The sequence below is a fragment of the Hippocampus comes genome, unplaced genomic scaffold (assembly GCF_001891065.2).
Source record: "Hippocampus comes isolate QL1 unplaced genomic scaffold, H_comes_QL1_v1.1 scaffold59, whole genome shotgun sequence".
Lineage (NCBI taxonomy): Eukaryota > Metazoa > Chordata > Actinopteri > Syngnathiformes > Syngnathidae > Hippocampus > Hippocampus comes.
In genome coordinates, this window is record NW_017805406.1 from 2013528 (window position 1) to 2032419 (window position 18892).

Consider the following 18892-nt stretch of genomic DNA (forward strand, 5'->3'; position numbering starts at 1 on the left):
GGAAAGTTTCCTAAGCACGAGTCTGAAGTCTGCATCGACAAGGGTGTCCAGCTCCTCAGCGCCATGGAAAGCAGGCACGTAGCTCAACTCCGAAGAAAGCGTTGTATCGAAACCGACGAACCCCGGGATGGCGCCACCTTCCCGGGTCAACACCTCGGCAGCCCGGCCGCTACTTGACGGCTATAGTAAGAATAGGTAAAGCTGTAGTTTAAGTGGAGAACAGAAAACCAAAACAAAACATGACAGTAGTAATGCCGTAAATGTCGACAACTGTACAGTACTGAACACTGGGGCAAAAGTAAACAGACATGTCTAAGAAATCCAAATGATTTTCTTCATCGGTAATGCCCTAAAACGTCTTATCAATTGCATTCGTTCATGGATTTTGGCTCAAGTAAACACAGTGACAGGTAAACGGAACTTACCCGAACGTTTCCTTTAGTTCGTTGTTTATTTTTGCCCCCCATTGAGTGCTGAAAATGATGTAAATTCGGTAATCTTTATTATAGCCACGAAAAAGTTAAGAGTGCCTTGATACACAACATGCTACATGTGAGGATACGGAAATGGATTGGTTTTAAACATTTTCAAAATAAAACCATAGCCAAGCAGACTGCTGCATTTAAGATGTTTGTGAAAGGTTTAGGATCATTCTCAGTGACATTTATCGGTCAAACTATAAAAATAACTTCTTACGATCCAGCGTAATTCAACCACCCTCGTTTTTGGCGTACAGGTTTTACTGTATCATGTTTCGTATTTACACTGAAATGTCCTTCTTTAACAGGACGAGTCACTTCCGTTTACTGCAACGCACAATGTCCTGTGACCGGTGAGCTAGCTGTACAGTATTTAGAAGAGGTGATGTGGTGCCCTCACGGACAATGCACCATGCACCATATCTAGAAATTTTCAGCACAAACATACATACACAAAATCAAAACACACTTCATTGCAATGATTTTTTTAAATGAATGCTTCATCTTCACTTAAATCGAAAACATCTGTAGGCAAGTATGAGTGTAATAAACAGATTTTATTACTATGATGTCATCTTTTCAACAATGAATAACCTAACAGAGGTCACGTGTGTCGAAAGCTGTCTCGGAGTGTTGGGTGTAAAATATTCAGAAACAAACTGGATTTTCACAGCCCAATTTTACATGACCAATTGTGGTCCACTTGAGAATAAACCAGCAGATAAAACTCATTTCTGTAAAATATGTTAAAGTCACTTCAAATGTTATACGGTTTTTGGCACACGCTATGAATGTATAGGGGTAAACAGTTTTCCAACCTGTGGATGCGTTGAGTAAAACCGTTCCTGCAGCTATGTAAACTGAAACCCAACAAACAAATATAAAATTAGTTTCTTTGGACAGGTGGTAAACATTAGACAAACATTTAATTGTGCCGTTAACTCAAACAATTCCACTATTTGGACTGGTCTACATCTGTCATGGTAATATCAAACAACAAATGAAAATAATGTGACGTTCCTCCCGTCCATTTTGGTCAATCAAAGTCTAACAATAACAAAGTAATTTATGATGCATTATATTCTGTTCCGTTCAGATGTTAAAGGAGACATGATTTTTTTTTTTTATAATTAAAAACAATTCCCACGTGTCTTAGTGACATGTCTGTGACAATTTCTCATCAAAATACCTCAAACAGCAATTACAGATTACTTGGCTGTGCATTTTTACACCGAATGGGTTTATATACAAGTCATTAAAAAGTCAATTTTCCATATGTCCCTTTCAGACAAAGTAATTTCAAACTGCACTACTGTGTCATCAATGGTGAAAATGTGACATGAACTCCAGTCAAATTTGACTGTCGTTGTAAATTATTGTTGATTAAAATGAAAATAATGCACTGTGCCCATGAGTGTAGGGTGCGACCCCTTTTGCTATCAGGGGCCAGGTGGTCATACAATATTTTTTAAAAATGATTTTGCAATGAGCAAAATTATTTGTTATTTATTATAGATGCTGAGCATTTGTGGCTGTTTCTTTGCAGCAGATGCTCAGGGTTTCATCTGTTTTTAGAATTCAAGGTTGGACGGAACAAATTCTTTCATGGGCCATGTTTCCCATTCCTGAATGACTGGGTTGAGTTCGTCTAAACACCAATCATATACCTGTATGTATAAATTACGCAGTCAACCACACTGTTCACTGATGGATTATCTGATTTTTCCAAATGTTATTAATGTAAAGAAAACATAAACATTAGTTTGATCGTTAAAACAACAATTCCAAACACTCAACACGCTTGGCTTGCGATAAAATTCGAGGGGAACCTGAGAAAGAAAGATGTGAGTGGTGGAATGCTACAACCTTGACGGCCATTTTATCCGAAAATTGCATAAATGGTCACTGCACAGTTTCATTAGCTCACAGAGTAGCGCTACGCCGTCATACGCATCAATCACATCTGGCCAACTCCCTCCCCAGAACAGGCTGGTCAAGATGTCCTCCAAATAACACATCTCTTAGCAAAAGATGACCATTTCTAATCACCTCAGCCCTTCCTCCCACACACTTGACCCGCGTCATCCAAGCTGAACGTCGCCCCCTGGTGGAAGCACTGTTTGGCTGGGCACCGAAACATAGCGTGGGTCCAGTTGGGGCGCAAACCCCTGAAATTGCCTGGAGGCCTGAGTGCCAAAAACATCGAGCAGCTGTCGATTCATCAGGCCAAACCTACAAGGCAAAATATGATCATATAAGTCGTATGACAAGCATGAGCAATTTAACACAGGGATTGTGGTATTGCAGGAGCAGGGAACCTTCTGCACTGAAGCATCATGACATTTTTAAAACATGCATACATGTCAACTCATGAATAAATAAAATGTGTACATAAAATAATTTTAATCGAGTAATCATGATTGCTCATTGTAAAATGGTATTCACAAAGAATTTAATCATAATTAAGTCACCAATTATGTGATGATGAAAACAAAACAGTGGGTAAAACCGCATTTTGGTAAAATAATCCATGCTCATTTTAAAAACAAATAAATAATTTCAATAGAATTAATCAACCATTTATTTATATTAAAAATGTTGCATTTATTATTTTACTACTGTGTATTTTATGCTAAACTGTATTCTAATAATAATTAGATTGTACTATTTGCCATTAAAAAAAAGATTATTTGCGATAAATGACTACAAAATAAACTACAAAGCAATGCATGCATTTTAATTAGCCAACTTTAGGGAGAAAAGAAAAAAAAACAATTAAATAAATGCAAACATTCGTGACAACCTAAATGCTTGCTGTGCTATAATAAAGAACGTCGCAGGCCGTATGTGGCCCTTGGACCAAACTTTGCCCGCCACTGGTTAAAATCAATACTCTCCTTTTGGATTTGCCACTTACAACTGAAACAAATCCATCCTACCTGCCCTTAGTGAGACGCAGAAGAAACTTCCAATAGGCGGGCCGAAGATTCTGCATCTCCATCACAGCCTAATAAATGACCACAATTCCTCGTCACATATCCCGTTGATGAGATCCACTTTGGTGTGTTGTGTTTGGATGTCACTCACAGCTTGAAAGCAGATGGCGGTGGAGATGGCGTAGAGATATGTGTCCGCTTGTGGGAAGTACGGGAAATGGCCAGCCTCGATGCCCTTGAAGTACAAGGTCTGAGAGAGAGGGGAGGTTATCGCGTGTACTGTTATTGATCAACTCCAAATAATGGATACGTGTCAGAGGAACAAGCAAACATTGTGCGGACGTGGACGTCTTCTTCAAAGTGTGCCGCAAAAACTTGCGTTTGATGCCTCACTTAGAATGAGACACTAACAAATGGCAACAAAAAAAAAAAGGTGAACGTGAGTCTTATGCACTGAACCTACAGTAAGGAAATACATTCCATCCAAGAGGAAAGTGAGGCCAGCAAAAATGAATATTTTAATTTGATTTAATTAATTACTTTTCCTTAACTACAAAACCTTGGTTCTCACTTCCCACAAATCTCAACACAAATTTGTCTCTTTTTACCTCCACCAGCTTAGAGAAGAGATACATGGATATCGACGTGCTCTTGTAGAAGAACATGGAGATACCCGCCAGGAATCCTGGCAAGACCGATGAGAAACATTTGCGTTGTTACACAATAAGAATGGATTATCTAAACGCGATAAGTGTTGACTTACCGGCCACCAAAGCGTGGAGCTCGTCGTCAATATCCCGCAACCAACGAAGCAAGCAGCTTGCTCCCTGAATGGACCAGAAATAGAGTTCAAAAAAAAAAAAAAAACTGACCAGGAAATGGCATATATTAAACAAACATGTACCTTGTAGATGCTGACAAAAGAGCCCAAAAAGGCCCCAAGCTGGAAGTTGTCTTTGTTGTAGAAGAGGGAGGGGAGCCGTGAGGGTTTCGAGAAGAGGTACCGGAAAGCTGAGGGCACTTTAAGGCAGCACTGAATCAAGTAGCCGACGCTGAACATCCTCACAAAACCCTAAGCAGAAAGTGTCTCACGTAAATGAGGAACCGGAAGTAGGGAATGCAAGCGTCACATAAGCACAGAGACTTACTTTAATGCAATAGGAAATGCAGTTGTCTTGATGATGTTTACAGCATCTGTGTTTTGGACCTCGTTTACATCTGGATAATTGCACGGATGCAAAGATGAATACAAAAAAAAACAAAAACAAGAACACAATTGAGTAGGAGTTTGAGAGGGTTCCCTCACATTGACTCCAGCAGTTCTCTGGCGTAGGCCAGCAAAGATTTGCTCCTCGAGTCGATCCGCATTACTGAGGCATGTGAAGGCTCTGAGGCAGCCAACGCCTCTCGGGGACTTGCGGCAACCTGCTCGGCCGGAACAGAGTGAGATGGGATCTCTTCCTTGCCGATGATGAATCTGAAAGTCGGAGAATATGCACACGCATGATGACATTTTTATAGTTCAGGCTGAATTAAAAACAGTAAAGCAAGGCAGAGTCACTTACTTCAATGCGGAAAATGCAAAGCCTTTAAGGCCATCTTTACTCCTGCGGGATAATAAAAACACAATTTGATGTAAATAATCATCTTAAGCCCATTCCACTGAGAGGAACTGACCTGAAGAAGAACATGTAGAGGGATGCAGTTATGCAGAAGAGGAGCACCTAAACGGGGGGAAAAAAAGAAGAGTCCAACTGGTTAGAAAAGGTTTGCCAATCACCAAAACCTAAACTCATTTGTCTCTGACCTCGCCATGTTTGATAGGTGTGATGAGGCCCCGTGTCACGGCCATGCGGAACAAGGTCTCAGTTGCCTGCAAACCAACAACACATACTCATTCACACATCACTACTTGTTTGTGTCTTAATTTTCACCGGACAAATGCGCTGCATTATTAACATGAATTTTAAAAAAATGGACACCAACATATGCAGATGGTCTGTATTAACATGGGAGGAAGTTTCACGTTCACCAGCATGTGTTCATCTTAAGGCATCCTCAGCCTTATTTAAAATAATCACGTTGTACTTTTGATTGAGCATTTGAGTAAATACAGTGTCTTTAAAAAAAAAAAGTTTCATGAACACTGCAGTACTTACGAGATTTGTCATGTATATAGTGAGAAGCCCTCTCCTGCATAAGGAAAGTTTGTCATCAAAAGACAGAATTAAGACACAGACCCCACAATTTGTGCAGTATTGATTGGGACAAACTTAAAGAGTAACAATCTCACCTGCTCTTACGCTCCAGGAGGATAGCGATATAGGAGGCGGGCAGAGCTGAGCCAAACCCAGCGGACCATGAATAAAACCCTCCCAGCAGTTTCCTTCAGTGGAAATATTCGTATTGTTATGTGAACGTGAGCGCGAAACATCTTCACAGCACTTGATAGTGTTGCCATTTTCCAATGGATTCAGTGAAATGAAATGCGGTTGGGAAAGGTGAGCTTTTATCTCAATTAGGTGGTGATCTAGAATGATAAAGAAAGTGAAAGCTGCCGGAGAAAACTCACCTGAGAATGCAGAAGAAGAATATATAGAGACCTCCATTGGCAGTGAGGAAAGAGGTAGATTGTAAGATCTCAGGAAGGAGCCTTTTTAAGTAGTAATCCTTCTTCCTTCTCCTAAGAATAGCTGCTATCTGTTGGGTGATAGAGAGGGAGAGAGTAATGCCAGTATCGAGCCACTGACTTCACCGGGGTTGAGTGAACAGTGTGTTTGCATTGGCAACGCTCATCGTCAGTGCATGGTGTGTTTTTGACAATAATGAGTGTCCTTGTCAGTGTGAGAATGTTTAAAAGAACGAGCCTGAATTGGATTTGAGAGATGCTTCTAATCACATTATTTTTGACATTTGCTTCAGACGCGAGGCCGGACTTGTTGAGCACCTCCACGGTCTTTTGGCGTCACAAATGTGGGTTAGCGGAGTTTCAGCCGGACTGTCAAACATTCCCACAACTCGAGTTTGCTAGGCTAACGTTAGCTTCCTACGTATGTGCGGTGAAATGGCACGACTCACCACGTAAAGCGGGGCGTATATTTTGAAGGAGACCTCCAGCGCACCCCTCGTTATGTCCACGGTGGACTGCATACACGACGGGTTCCAAGTGTGACCGACTTCATAGCAGTTGCATGTTATTTTGCTGAGGGCAGCCATGGATGTCTTGCTTGTTAGCCAAGTGACAGCCGGAAGGGGCGGGTGCGCGCTCACGTTGCGCGGCCCCGCTCGGTATGATTTTTTTTTTTAAATTGGGATATTATTTGGAACAGCAACTATTTTAGTCAGTTAGTGTTTTTAAAAATGCAAACTTCACTACTGCAGGATTACATATGGGCAAATACATATTATATAATCATATTTCTGTGAGCCTTTTATCAAATTGTGTGAATATATCTACAGACGCATCGCAAAAAATGAAAGTGAAAATCATACATTACATATTCAATCCACACATATTTTGAATAATGTTGATGATTGCACCTCTTTTCGACTTTAATCTAAGTCACTGAAAAGAAAAGTTACAGACCTCATCAATCTTCATGTGGAAATTTGACAGTCAATTCACCAATTCCCATGACTCGTGACTGTGCACTTTCACATAATTGCAACCATTACATTAATTTCCCAGGAGGACATCACAATCTGTCAAAATGATCGTAAAAAGATTGTGCGTGTGTCTGCGTGTGCGTGTGTGGGTGTGCGTCCGTGTGTCTCCGCGCTTGTGTGTGTTTTATGCATCATTCTACGGAGGCGGTCGCTGCTTTCCTGCCTCAATAGACTGACTGTTTTCATTCGCACACACTCTCAAGTCCTCTGACCTGTTACGTTCACTAAACGCGCTTCCCCACTGAAACCGTCCGTGTGGATTGTCGCCTCTTTTTTGTTTCTTTTGCGGTGAACATCTCTCGGCTCCCGCGCGACCATGGAGCGGACCTGGACCGCATTATTTGGCTATTTATTGTTTATCTTGTGTCTCACCGCGGAGGGGACGCGGGGCCGAGAAAGGGTCTATTATGTGGGGGTCATCGAGGACTTGTGGAATTATGCGCCAAGTGGAAAAAACCTGCTGAACAACGTGGACGTCGCAAATGATGAGTGAGTGGATCACGGGTTCTTTTCATGCTGTCAAAAGCCCAAACACAAGTTTTTCTTTAGGAGCTGGAGGATGTATATTGAGGTCACCAGTGACTCAGAGGAACGTGTTATAACACACAAAAGGGGTCAAAGACAGACAATTTGACCTCTTTCGCTACTATCTTTCTCTGTTGTCATTGACTATAATAAAACACTCGTCTCTCATATTATAACTTGGACTTTGAGGGGGCACCTGCAGCAATGTTCTTTCCCTTTTCGCTTAACAATCATATAGTTGACTGTATTTACAGAAGTACATTACAGGTACCGGTATATAACAACCGACCCCTGCCCCTGACCTGACAAAAAGCCTTCAATACTTCACAAATGCAACCTACAGTGGTTCCACCATCTTCAAGCCAAAGTCGTGAGCGAGGCAATGAGTAAAACGATGAGCTGAATGTAGCAGAATAATAGGCGGAAATAAATGTGCACACACTTAACCTTCGTGGCTGACCAGTTCCTGCTGCACCAAAGCATTACAGAGACACATGACTCAAATGTATCTAGCGAGCGCTTTTCAATTTATTGTCTAAAAATTATAGAGACTTTGAATCTTGTGGCAACATGATGCCACAGGGCTCCCGCAAAGTGAGAAAGGATTGGCATGAAATGATGTCAATGAAGTTACACACTGTGATGTCAGTCATATAGTAAAGGTCAAAGTCCCCACTCCAACCTACTGCCACAACCTGCTACTAAAAAAAAAAAAAAAAAAAGTATTTTTGGGGTGCGTCATTCATTTATTCAAGTGTCCACCATGTACTGTGGCTATCAGGGAAGAGCTAGGACTGTCTCAACATTCTTTATGCTCCTGTTTGAGCATGCCAGAGGAGGGTGATTACATAATACTGGACTTTTTTGAGTAACTTGATCAGCCAAACAACTCTTCTTCCCCCCAGAAGCCAGCATTCACTGTGGTCAACATTTTTTGGGGCTGGTGTCAGACTAAGCATTTATAGCGTAGGCTGTTTTGAACTTTCGACACATTTTGATTTCCTGATTCAGTTTCAACATTTTGGCCACATGGAAAAGGTCTCTCCCCCTTGGTGAACCAGGTTGACGGTGACGTACAATGCATTCAATTTATTGTGCAGCATAAGAGCAACCTTTGACCTGTGACTCATTTCTTAGAGTTTCAGCGATTGACAAGGAATGAAGATAAATTATAGCCTTTGTAAACAATTCTGATTTATGATTCCTTTGTATTCAATTGTGAGTCGTGACTCAACACACTTTCAAAAATTCAATTCGTTGTGGAGCGCCCTGTGTGGTTTCTGCACTCTGCATGATAGGCGGGTTGCCAGGTTTGCGTGCTCTACGAATTAAAGAAAAAAAAACTTTTCTTTCAAAAACAAAAAATGGCACACTGGAATGTAAACAATGTACAAATGTAAATAAGCAAGACTGGTTAAGTCTAACGATCAACTTACTCAAGTCGAAACTGAAAACTAAATTGAAAACAAATCAAAGTCGAGACTTTCCATGACCCATTTCCTAAAATTATCGACTGAAGTTTAACTCTCATCCCCCATCTCTAGTTATACTTTGCATGAAACATGAATCTGTACTTCTGTATACATTATTAACATCGAACAATTTCTTAACAATCGTAAGGACTCTTCCGCTGTCTTCTTCTGGTGTGATATGAGATGTAGTGGTTCACATAGCTGACTCTTGTCGGATCAATTTCAGAACATTCGCCCATTTACGAGAAATCTCACTTCTACGTGATAAATTTCAGGCATGCATCAATTTTTCTGGAGAGAGGACCCCAGCGTATTGGCAGTGTTTATAAAAAGGCCATGTTCCGACAGTACACCGATGCCACATACAGCCAACAAGCCCCCCGGCCCACCTGGTTGGGCTTCCTGGGACCAATACTGCGAGCGGAGGTCAACGACATCATCGTGGTCCATTTGAAGAACATGGCATCCAGGAACTACTCGATGCATCCCCATGGAGTTTTCTATGAGAAGAACATGGAAGGTGGATTTGAAAGAGAATATGTAATGAATGACTTGTGTGTATAGTAGAAAAACAGTTGTGTCACTTAAGTTCCTGTCGACGCTTCTAGTGTAAAATTAAACAGCTGCCAGTGCTGAAAATGTGCCTATAAGCGAGCACTTTACTTTTTATTAAACCTTTTGGGAATGTTTACATTGTGGGGGGGGAAAAATGCTCATTACTCTACTTTAATGCCTCAAGTCGATATGTAATGAATGACTTGTGTGTATTGTAGAATAACAGTTGTGTCACTTAAGTTCCTGTCGACGCTTTTAGTGTAAAATTAAACAGCTGCCAGTGCTGAAAATGTGCCTATAAGCGAGCACTTTACTTTTTATTAAACCATATGGGAATGTTTACATTGTGGGGAAAAAAATGCTCATTACTCTACTTTAATGCCTCAAGTCTAAAATTGAATTTGTGACAGGCACATGAAAAAAACAGGACAGCATTCCAGAACTTGATGTCTGTTTTGGAGATAAGAAAACTCCCAGGACAACAATGCTCGAGTATTTTTGAAGCCTTTGTTTGGCAACAGGTCCCCATCCCCCACTTTTCAGGAGAGAGCGGGTGGCTGCCATTCAGATTCCTCTTGGGAACTGAAACCGAGTATTTACCCAGAAAGCAATAAGACAAATAACACTTCAGAAACCTTTGCCTTGCTTTGAGCTCTTGATAAGGCACGCCTAAGTCAGAGCCTTTTTTCAATGTTAATAAGAGGGGAAGGGGGTTTGCGGTTTTGAGGGAATGAGGATAAAGAGGAAGGAGGGTTGCTTTCTTGCCACACTTGAAAAAAAAATACTGATATAATCAGCACATTCTAAGGAACAACAGTGTCAAGTACACTGTGGCATAGCTAACTATTGAGATGCTGACAGAGCACATAAATCATATTTCAATCAAGGAAATGGTCATTATTTTCATTTAGGATGGAACCATATACAATCTATGAAGCCCACATAATATGTACGGTAAATTCTAAATGTAAAGTGAAACTGACTTTTTCTTGTTGTTGCTGTTGGCCTCCCAGGAGCGCTTTATCCAGATGGAACATCTGGTCACCTCAAGCAGGACGACTCTGTACCACCAGGGGGAAGCTACACTTACCGCTGGGAGGTCAGGCCCGAATTTGCTCCGACTGATGACGACGCCAACTGCTTGACCTGGGTTTACCATTCTCACTTGGAAGCCCCCCGGGATATCGCCTCCGGACTTATCGGGGCTCTGCTTACATGCAAGAAAGGTATAGAGGCCCTTATTAAATAGGGGCAGTGTAAATAGAGCCAGGACAGTATCTGATCTCTCATTCATCAGGGATCCTGAAGCAGAGTAGTGAAGAGGGCATAGATCGCAATGATGTGGCCCAGGATGTCTTCCTGATGTTTAACATCGTGGATGAGAACCTGAGTTGGTACCTCGAGGACAACATTCAGAGATGTATTGATCCAGCTGGAGTTGACCGTGAAGACGAAGACTTTGTGGAGTCAAACCTGATGCATGGTAACATATTTTCTGTACCTAATGCAACATGTTTGTTTCAACCATCTCCTTCCCTCTGACCTTTCCTTGTCCCCTTGTGTAATAGCCATTAATGGGTACATGTTTGGTAACCTGCCCGGAATTGAGCTGTGCCAGCACCGTGCAGTGTCTTGGCATTTGTTTGGCATGGGTAACGAGGTGGATATTCACTCTGCCTTTTTCCATGGAAATACCTTACTGGACCGTGGCCACCGAACCGATGTGCTCAGCCTTTTCCCAGCTACTTTTGCTACAGCTGAGATGATCCCGACAGCAGGGGGCAAATGGCTGCTGACCTGCCAAGTTAATGACCACCTGCAAGGTAGGGCGCTTGACCTTTACCCCCCCTCCCCATCTGGTCCCGTACTGTAAACATGAGAAAGTTGCACTGTATCTTATGGCTGTTCAAAGTAAGGGAAGTGATTAAAGTCTACATAGTGTAAATGTACAAAAACCAAGGAAGTGTGATTCCTTTGTAACATTAGCATACTGATGGTGAAGATATTTTGTTTTTAATACCGTAGATATATCACTCAAACATTTTAGTTACGAGATTAACGCGAGCTCAAACAGGAAAACAACACAATAAAAGTGAAGAGTTTGATTGTCATCTCGGTATGGAGTCTCCAAGACATCCCAAGCGTGTGTCAAATGTTTCTCTCCTATTGCAGCTGGGATGCAGGCTTTTTATCAAGTGAAGTCATGCGGCAATGAGACCAGTTCCACAAAGATGAGTGGCATTGTCAGGAATTACTATGTGGCAGCAGAGAAAGCCTTGTGGAGCTATGGTCCTTTGGAAACAGATCTGATCCAAAATGTTTCCCTCACTGATCCCGACAGGTGAGGCCCATATTGCCGAGGACAGCCTCGTCATCCTTTATTATCATTTATCGAATTTTTATGTTTGTACAAAGTCCAGCAAAATTTGCTTACATGCCTTTTTTCCAGTCCATCAGAGACATTTTTTGGTAAAGATGGAGGTCGGATCGGCGGTACCTACATGAAGGTGACATACAAAGAGTACACAGACGATACTTTCAGCACGGAAAAATTACGGAGTACTGATGCTCTCCACTTAGGAATCTTAGGTGATGCATTCCCGTTCCTCACAGGAGAAATTTGAATCCCTCCCCTAACCCGTCATTGCATAATCGTGTCTGCCTCCAATGTTCCCTCAAGGTCCGATCTTGAGGGCGGAGGAAGGAGATACCCTACGAGTGACCTTCTTGAATCGGGCTGATAGAAACTACAGCATTCATCCTCATGGCTTGCACTATGAAAAGCGCTTTCAAGGAAGTAGCTATAATGATGGTGAGTAAAAAAAAAAAAAATCATAAAAATAAGACACACTATGGTAAACGGGTGTGACAGCTGCAGTTCTTTCTGTGAATAAGGTGTTGACAAACCTGGCGCTCACGTCGCTCCGGGGGAGACTTTCACCTACACCTGGCAGGTGCTGGAAGGCCCATCATCCTCTGACTCTCCCTGCATCCCTTATTTGTACTACTCTGCAACAGCGCCTGTTGAGGACACCAACTCGGGATTAGTGGGACCTCTGCTCGTGTGCTCCAGAGGAACATTGGGGGAAAACGGAACTCAGGTTACTCAGCATGAAAAAAATTTCCATTTGCAGTTGGAAATGGGGTAGAACTACAACATACTAAAAACATGTTTGTCATATTTTTACGTGATTAGGTGGAGGGTAAAATAAGTTGGGGGAAAACAGAACTCAGGTTACTCAGCATGAAAAAGATTCCATTTGCAGTTGGAAATGGGGCAGAACTATATTTTTATTCATATTTTTACGTGATTAGGTGGAGGGTAAAATAACACGGCTCGATCTTGTGTTGGATCACATGATACCGTGATGGTAATGTTTTGACCTCTGTTCACATTATTGACAGAAGGGTGTGGACAAGGAGTTCTTTCTTCTGTTTTCTGTCATGGACGAAAACCTTAGCTGGTATTTGAATGAGAACATCGACGCATTTGGCACCAATGAGTCGAAAGTAGATGATGAAGACTTTCAGGAGAGCAACAAGATGCATGGTGAGCAGTTCATAATTGTGTACAGATGCCACAATATAGCGGCAACGCACTTCAAATGGTGAAGATCATAAAGCATCAACACCGTGCATCTAGCATGTGCACAACAGTGAACCCATGTTACATAAACGACTGGATGAAGTTTAAAGCCACATCCACAGTTGTAAGAGCGTGTGCACACTTGCACAATCACATAATCTCCATTGTTTACTTTTACTTCCCCTCGCTGAAAGATTTCAGTCTTTTCCATTGAGTTGTACAGATTTTTTTTGGTCTTTTTTTTATATCATAAAAAGCTGGCATTTGAACAGAGGTGTGTAAAAATGTTTATATCCATCATATTGGGGGAACACTGGACCTTTCTAACTTAAGTGCAGTGGACAGATGTGGGAACGTTCTAGTTTGTTGCTTTTGGTTCACACTTCCTTGTGTGTTTTCCTGCATTTCAACAGCCGTAAATGGACTCATGTACGGGAACCTTCTCGGACTGGACATGTGCGCCGGGGACAAAGTTATGTGGTACACCTTCGGCCTGGGCACCGAGGTGGACATCCACGGTGTTTATTTCGAGGGGAACACCTTCAAGAAGCAGGGCACCACGAGGGACACCCTCAACCTCTTCCCTCACACCACAACTACTGTGGAGATGCAGCCACATTGGGGGAAAACGGAACTCAGGTTACTCAGCATGAAAAAAATTTCCATTTGCAGTTGGAAATGGGGTAGAACTACAACATACTAAAAACATGTTTGTCATATTTTTACGTGATTAGGTGGAGGGTAAAATAATGTGAAAATATGATCTTGTGTTGGATCACATGATACCGTGATGGTAATGTTTTGACCTCTGTTCACATTATTGACAGAAGGGTGTGGACAAGGAGTTCTTTCTTCTGTTTTCTGTCATGGACGAAAACCTTAGCTGGTATTTGAATGAGAACATCGACGCATTTGGCACCAATGAGTCGAAAGTAGATGATGAAGACTTTCAGGAGAGCAACAAGATGCATGGTGAGCAGTTCATAATTGTGTACAGATGCCACAATATAGCGGCAACGCACTTCAAATGGTGAAGATCATAAAGCATCAACACCGTGCATCTAGCATGTGCACAACAGTGAACCCATGTTACATAAACGACTGGATGAAGTTTAAAGCCACATCCACAGTTGTAAGAGCGTGTGCACACTTGCACAATCACATAATCTCCATTGTTTACTTTTACTTCCCCTCGCTGAAAGATTTCAGTCTTTTCCATTGAGTTGTACAGATTTTTTTTGGTCTTTTTTTTATATCATAAAAAGCTGGCATTTGAACAGAGGTGTGTAAAAATGTTTATATCCATCATATTGGGGGAACACTGGACCTTTCTAACTTAAGTGCAGTGGACAGATGTGGGAACGTTCTAGTTTGTTGCTTTTGGTTCACACTTCCTTGTGTGTTTTCCTGCATTTCAACAGCCGTAAATGGACTCATGTACGGGAACCTTCTCGGACTGGACATGTGCGCCGGGGACAAAGTTATGTGGTACACCTTCGGTCTGGGCACCGAGGTGGACATCCACGGTGTTTATTTCGAGGGGAACACCTTCAAGAAGCAGGGCACCACGAGGGACACCCTCAACCTCTTCCCTCACACCACAACTACTGTGGAGATGCAGCCAGACACTCCTGGTGAGTCTCACAAACATGTACATGTGCGACACCACATCCTGTTTTTGGACTGAATGGGGAGGGGTCACCCATTCATCCAGAGTCTATTTGTCAAGCAGATATGTCATCGACAAAGATATATTTATGAAGATATTTAGATTTCCGGGGACAGGACGGAGATGTCCAAGTCCTTTATCTGGGAAACCACGGTATTCTGTAATTTCCTGAAATAGAAACATGTCAAGTATTTCCACCTATGCAAATGCGAGCGAATCTTTCCCGCACAGTTCAAGGAGAAGTCACACCATTAACCAGCAAGCACAACCAGACTGTCATAGAAATGAAACAAATTCAGTGAAAACAAAAACGTTTGACAAGGAATCACTGCATGTCATTTCAAAGCCTATATTCCACAAACTGTTTCCATAAACCCAGAAGCAAAGAATGAAAGATTCCCAGATACCAACTATGCTTCTTTTATTTCTCCGACAGACACTTACGAAGTGAGCTGCAGAGTAACAGACCACTACTCAGGTGGCATGAGGCAGCAGTACAGGGTAACCCGCTGCCCAGGTCGCAAAGTGAATAGCATGCATACAGCGCCGACCAAAACTGTTCAGTATTTTATCGCCGCTGAAGAAATCGAATGGGACTACTCACCCAGCAGGGAGTGGGAGCTTGAGAAACACCACAGCACATCAGAGGACAGGTATGCGAATCTGACATTTAGGACAAAATTTTCCGTACTACTGGCTAATGACTGAGAAAAAAAAAAAAATCAATCATTTTTTTTTTCAGTCCAGGCAATATATTTGTTGGGAAAGGGAAGAACCGAATTGGCTCACGCTACAAGAAGGTCGTGTATAGAGAATACACTGATGAAAGTTTTACAGTTAAGAAGAAGAGGAATCCCAGTCAGGAGCACTTGGGAATTCTGGGTAAGATTTGGATTCATTATAATCCAAAGAGTCTAATACACACATCTCACCTGGAATGGAAGGGAGTGGTTTAAGGTCATACCACGGGGCAAGAAAGTGCCTGTGTGAAAAGGAAATACCATAAGACTCGAGATCCACCTCAGCTCAAGTCACTGAGACCTGTCGGGTGCCTTTTATGCTGATTCAATCGGTAAAACTAGAACACATCTAAGTTGGAATTGTCTTTTTCCCCATCTAGGTCCAATCATCAAATCTGAGGTGGGGGAAAAGATTCTTATCATGTTCAAAAATAAAGCAAGGCATCCATTCAGCATTACTGCACATGGAGTTCAGACCTTTGGCCCTTCTCTTGCTGTCCAGTCTGGTAAGAATGCGAAAAAAAAAATAATAATAACATGTATTTGGCTTGTCATTGCTCATTGAGCGCTGAGAATTTTCTGTGATCAGGTTTCTTGACAATGGTGTCTTGGAATGTACCGGAAAGCTCCGGACCCGGGGACTCGGATCCGAACTGCATTTCCTATGCCTACTACTCTGACGTTGACTTCATCAAGGTACACGTTGCCTACATACAGTAAAAGTCACATGGATGCACAGGGTCTACGGTGCGTCGTAAGAATATGTTAATGATTAATTTCATGCAGATATCATGCGGAAGTGGCAATGAGACATATGGACAAAAATGTTGGGAGACAGCTCTTGATCGGTCAATGAATCAATCTGGGGTTTGACTCAACCCCTTCATTTTCCTGGAACCTTAACTTAAAGACCTTTGGAACAAAAAAAGAACAGAGATTGTGAGCCAACAGCAGTGTCCTTTAACCTGACAAATGTTTTTTTTTTTTTGCATGAATGGACACATACAGTATTCCCAAAGATCTGTTCTAGAAAATAAAATCATGTAGAAAGTCTTCCCTTGTGAGGATCAGTGCATTTGAAAATGGATGGATTGATAGATGGACTCTTCAAGCGAGCCAATACTTTTGTCCATAAGTGGAAGTTAAATATAACACCCAAGACGTGTTGAAAGAAAGTTAACGACGACGCATTTGTGCATGTTCAGGATTTATACAGTGGTCTTCTGGGCCCGCTGGTGGTCTGTAGGACCGGGACTCTGAGGGGTGAGGGGTCCAAACGACAGAGGCTCGACGTAGAGAAGGAGTTTGCGCTGTTTTTCATGGTGCATGATGAAAACCAGTCCCACTATTTAAAAGAGAACATCAGAACATACCTCGGGGAGGACCCTGACACCTTCACACCGGATGAAGAATTTGAGGAGAGCAACAAGATGCACGGTAAGAACCCTAGTTAGCATGTCTCCCTTAGTGTTCTGAGTTTGAATTTCAACCTTTCTATTTGGAGTTTGCAAACAACACAAGCACGGGGAAAACATGCAAACCTGACTTAGGAAGGCCGGAAGCCAGATTCAAATCCCCACCCTCAGAACTGTGAGGGAGACGCGTAAATCGCTCATCCACCGAGTTAATCGTATAGGTTTTAAATGGTGTAAATGTGTGTAATGTAGGGATTAATGGCAAACTCTACGGCAACCTCCATGGACTGGTGATGACCCAGGGACAAACGGTTGACTGGTATCTACTGGGCATGGGTAACGAAGTGGACATGCACACTGTACACTTCCATGCTGAGACTTTTACCTACAAGGTGAGTTTGCACACACCTTAAATCCGTCACATTAATTGGCTTTCATATCTTAATATTAATTCGACCACACAAATCAATATACAATGTCCTTGTTGGTGTCAGACCGATCGCGTGCACCGTGCGGACGTCTTTGACCTCTTCCCCGGGACTTTTCAAACTGTGGAGATGGTGGCTGGAAACCCGGGAACGTGGCTGCTCCACTGTCACGTGACTGACCATATCCACGCAGGCATGGAGACCACCTTCACCATCAATGGTAAATTAGTAGCACGTGTCAATTTCTTCTAACGTCCTTTGTACATGTATACATCACTGTTTCGCAATACTTGTATGAGAATATCATGTTAATCACTTTTTCTATTGCTGTAATGTGTAAAACCTGTTGCAGCTGCTGCTCCTGAAGGTCCCAGGCAGATCTTGTTCTTCTCCCTCACATTTGGACTTTTGGTAGCAGCTGGGATGCACTGACAGACTCTGGGAACTGTCGAAATACACTGGGTTAAAAAAAAAAAGGGGCAGAATCACACATGGCTATTTGTTTACTTGACGTTGTGCCTTAATGCAAATGTCAACCTTGTCCAAATATTTCTAAGATTGTGCAAATTCTAGTACAGTATATGTAATATTCCTTTAGAACTATTTTATATGTTTGGAAGCTTTCGCTGTTGTGTTATGTTCATTTGCTCGGCTGGGTTAGCAAAGCACTGCTGCACCAAATATTTTGATATGAATGTAACTGTACAATAAAATTGTTTTTGTCAAAGTTGAGTTGTGTTACTCAGTATTGCACACATTCACATCATGGGCGTCATTAGGCCTATTTTAGGGAGGCTTCAGCCTCCCTAAAAATGTCTTTAGCCCCCCTAAATAATTTCATTGCATTATTTTAGAAAAAGTATTATTTATTTTTCCTGTACTTTTGCTAATATATTGCATCAAATTCAATGTAATGTGGCCATTTTAAATTATATTTCGATAACCTGCCATTAGTGTAATATTAAATCTCCCAGGTTTCCTGAACGCAACAGGTGTTGAGTTAGCATTTGACGTGTCTGTCACCATCGCCACATCAAATGCTAACGCAACAACTGACAGTTCATTGCCGAAAGTCAGGTTGAGTCGACAGCATGGATATTCGACAGTTTTTTAGAAAGGTAAATTAAGTATTCAATGCATCCATGCTGGTAAAACTAGTGACTATAGTCCGCTAAAATATCTCCAGTAACAGCAGAAACTGCACTGTAACAAGTGTTCACTTTTGGATAAATTAAGGTGGTGCTTAATAAAAATTAAGCAACATTTTATAATTAACTACATAAATAATCATTACACCAACTCTTTGAGGCAACACCTATTGAGATTTTGGCCTATATAAAATAAAAAAATAAATATAAAATCAATTTATTTATTTGATAGGAATCAGGCTAAAGACGCACAGAGAGTGAGCCGGGGGGAGC

General features: G+C 41.8%; 2 protein-coding genes across 2 annotated transcripts; one reads left to right on the forward strand and one right to left on the reverse strand.

The window, feature by feature from the left end:
• Nucleotides 1-1015: 1015 nt before the first annotated feature.
• On the reverse strand, nucleotides 1016-6681 carry tmem135 (transmembrane protein 135). The gene is made up of 15 exons (XM_019873278.1): nucleotides 6494-6681; nucleotides 5988-6115; nucleotides 5709-5801; nucleotides 5575-5608; nucleotides 5223-5288; nucleotides 5093-5139; nucleotides 4981-5022; nucleotides 4722-4892; nucleotides 4564-4633; nucleotides 4320-4487; nucleotides 4179-4242; nucleotides 4024-4100; nucleotides 3567-3665; nucleotides 3419-3486; nucleotides 1016-2711 (listed from the first exon to the last, which is right to left on the reverse strand). The coding sequence occupies exons 1-15, from the start codon at nucleotides 6629-6631 to the stop codon at nucleotides 2561-2563; spliced, it is 1416 nt and encodes a 471-aa protein (XP_019728837.1). The 5' UTR covers nucleotides 6632-6681; the 3' UTR covers nucleotides 1016-2560.
• A 561-nt stretch (nucleotides 6682-7242) lies between these two features.
• On the forward strand, nucleotides 7243-18198 carry hephl1b (hephaestin-like 1b). The gene is made up of 19 exons (XM_019873279.1): nucleotides 7243-7570; nucleotides 9354-9598; nucleotides 10647-10859; nucleotides 10931-11116; nucleotides 11202-11456; nucleotides 11806-11974; nucleotides 12083-12222; nucleotides 12314-12445; nucleotides 12529-12734; nucleotides 13042-13183; nucleotides 14641-14853; nucleotides 15325-15541; nucleotides 15631-15770; nucleotides 16009-16134; nucleotides 16218-16324; nucleotides 16834-17065; nucleotides 17296-17435; nucleotides 17538-17691; nucleotides 17824-18198. Exons 1-19 carry the CDS (start codon nucleotides 7398-7400, stop codon nucleotides 17901-17903), a joined length of 3270 nt encoding a protein of 1089 aa, XP_019728838.1. The 5' UTR covers nucleotides 7243-7397; the 3' UTR covers nucleotides 17904-18198.
• The last annotated feature ends 694 nt before the right edge of the window (nucleotides 18199-18892 follow it).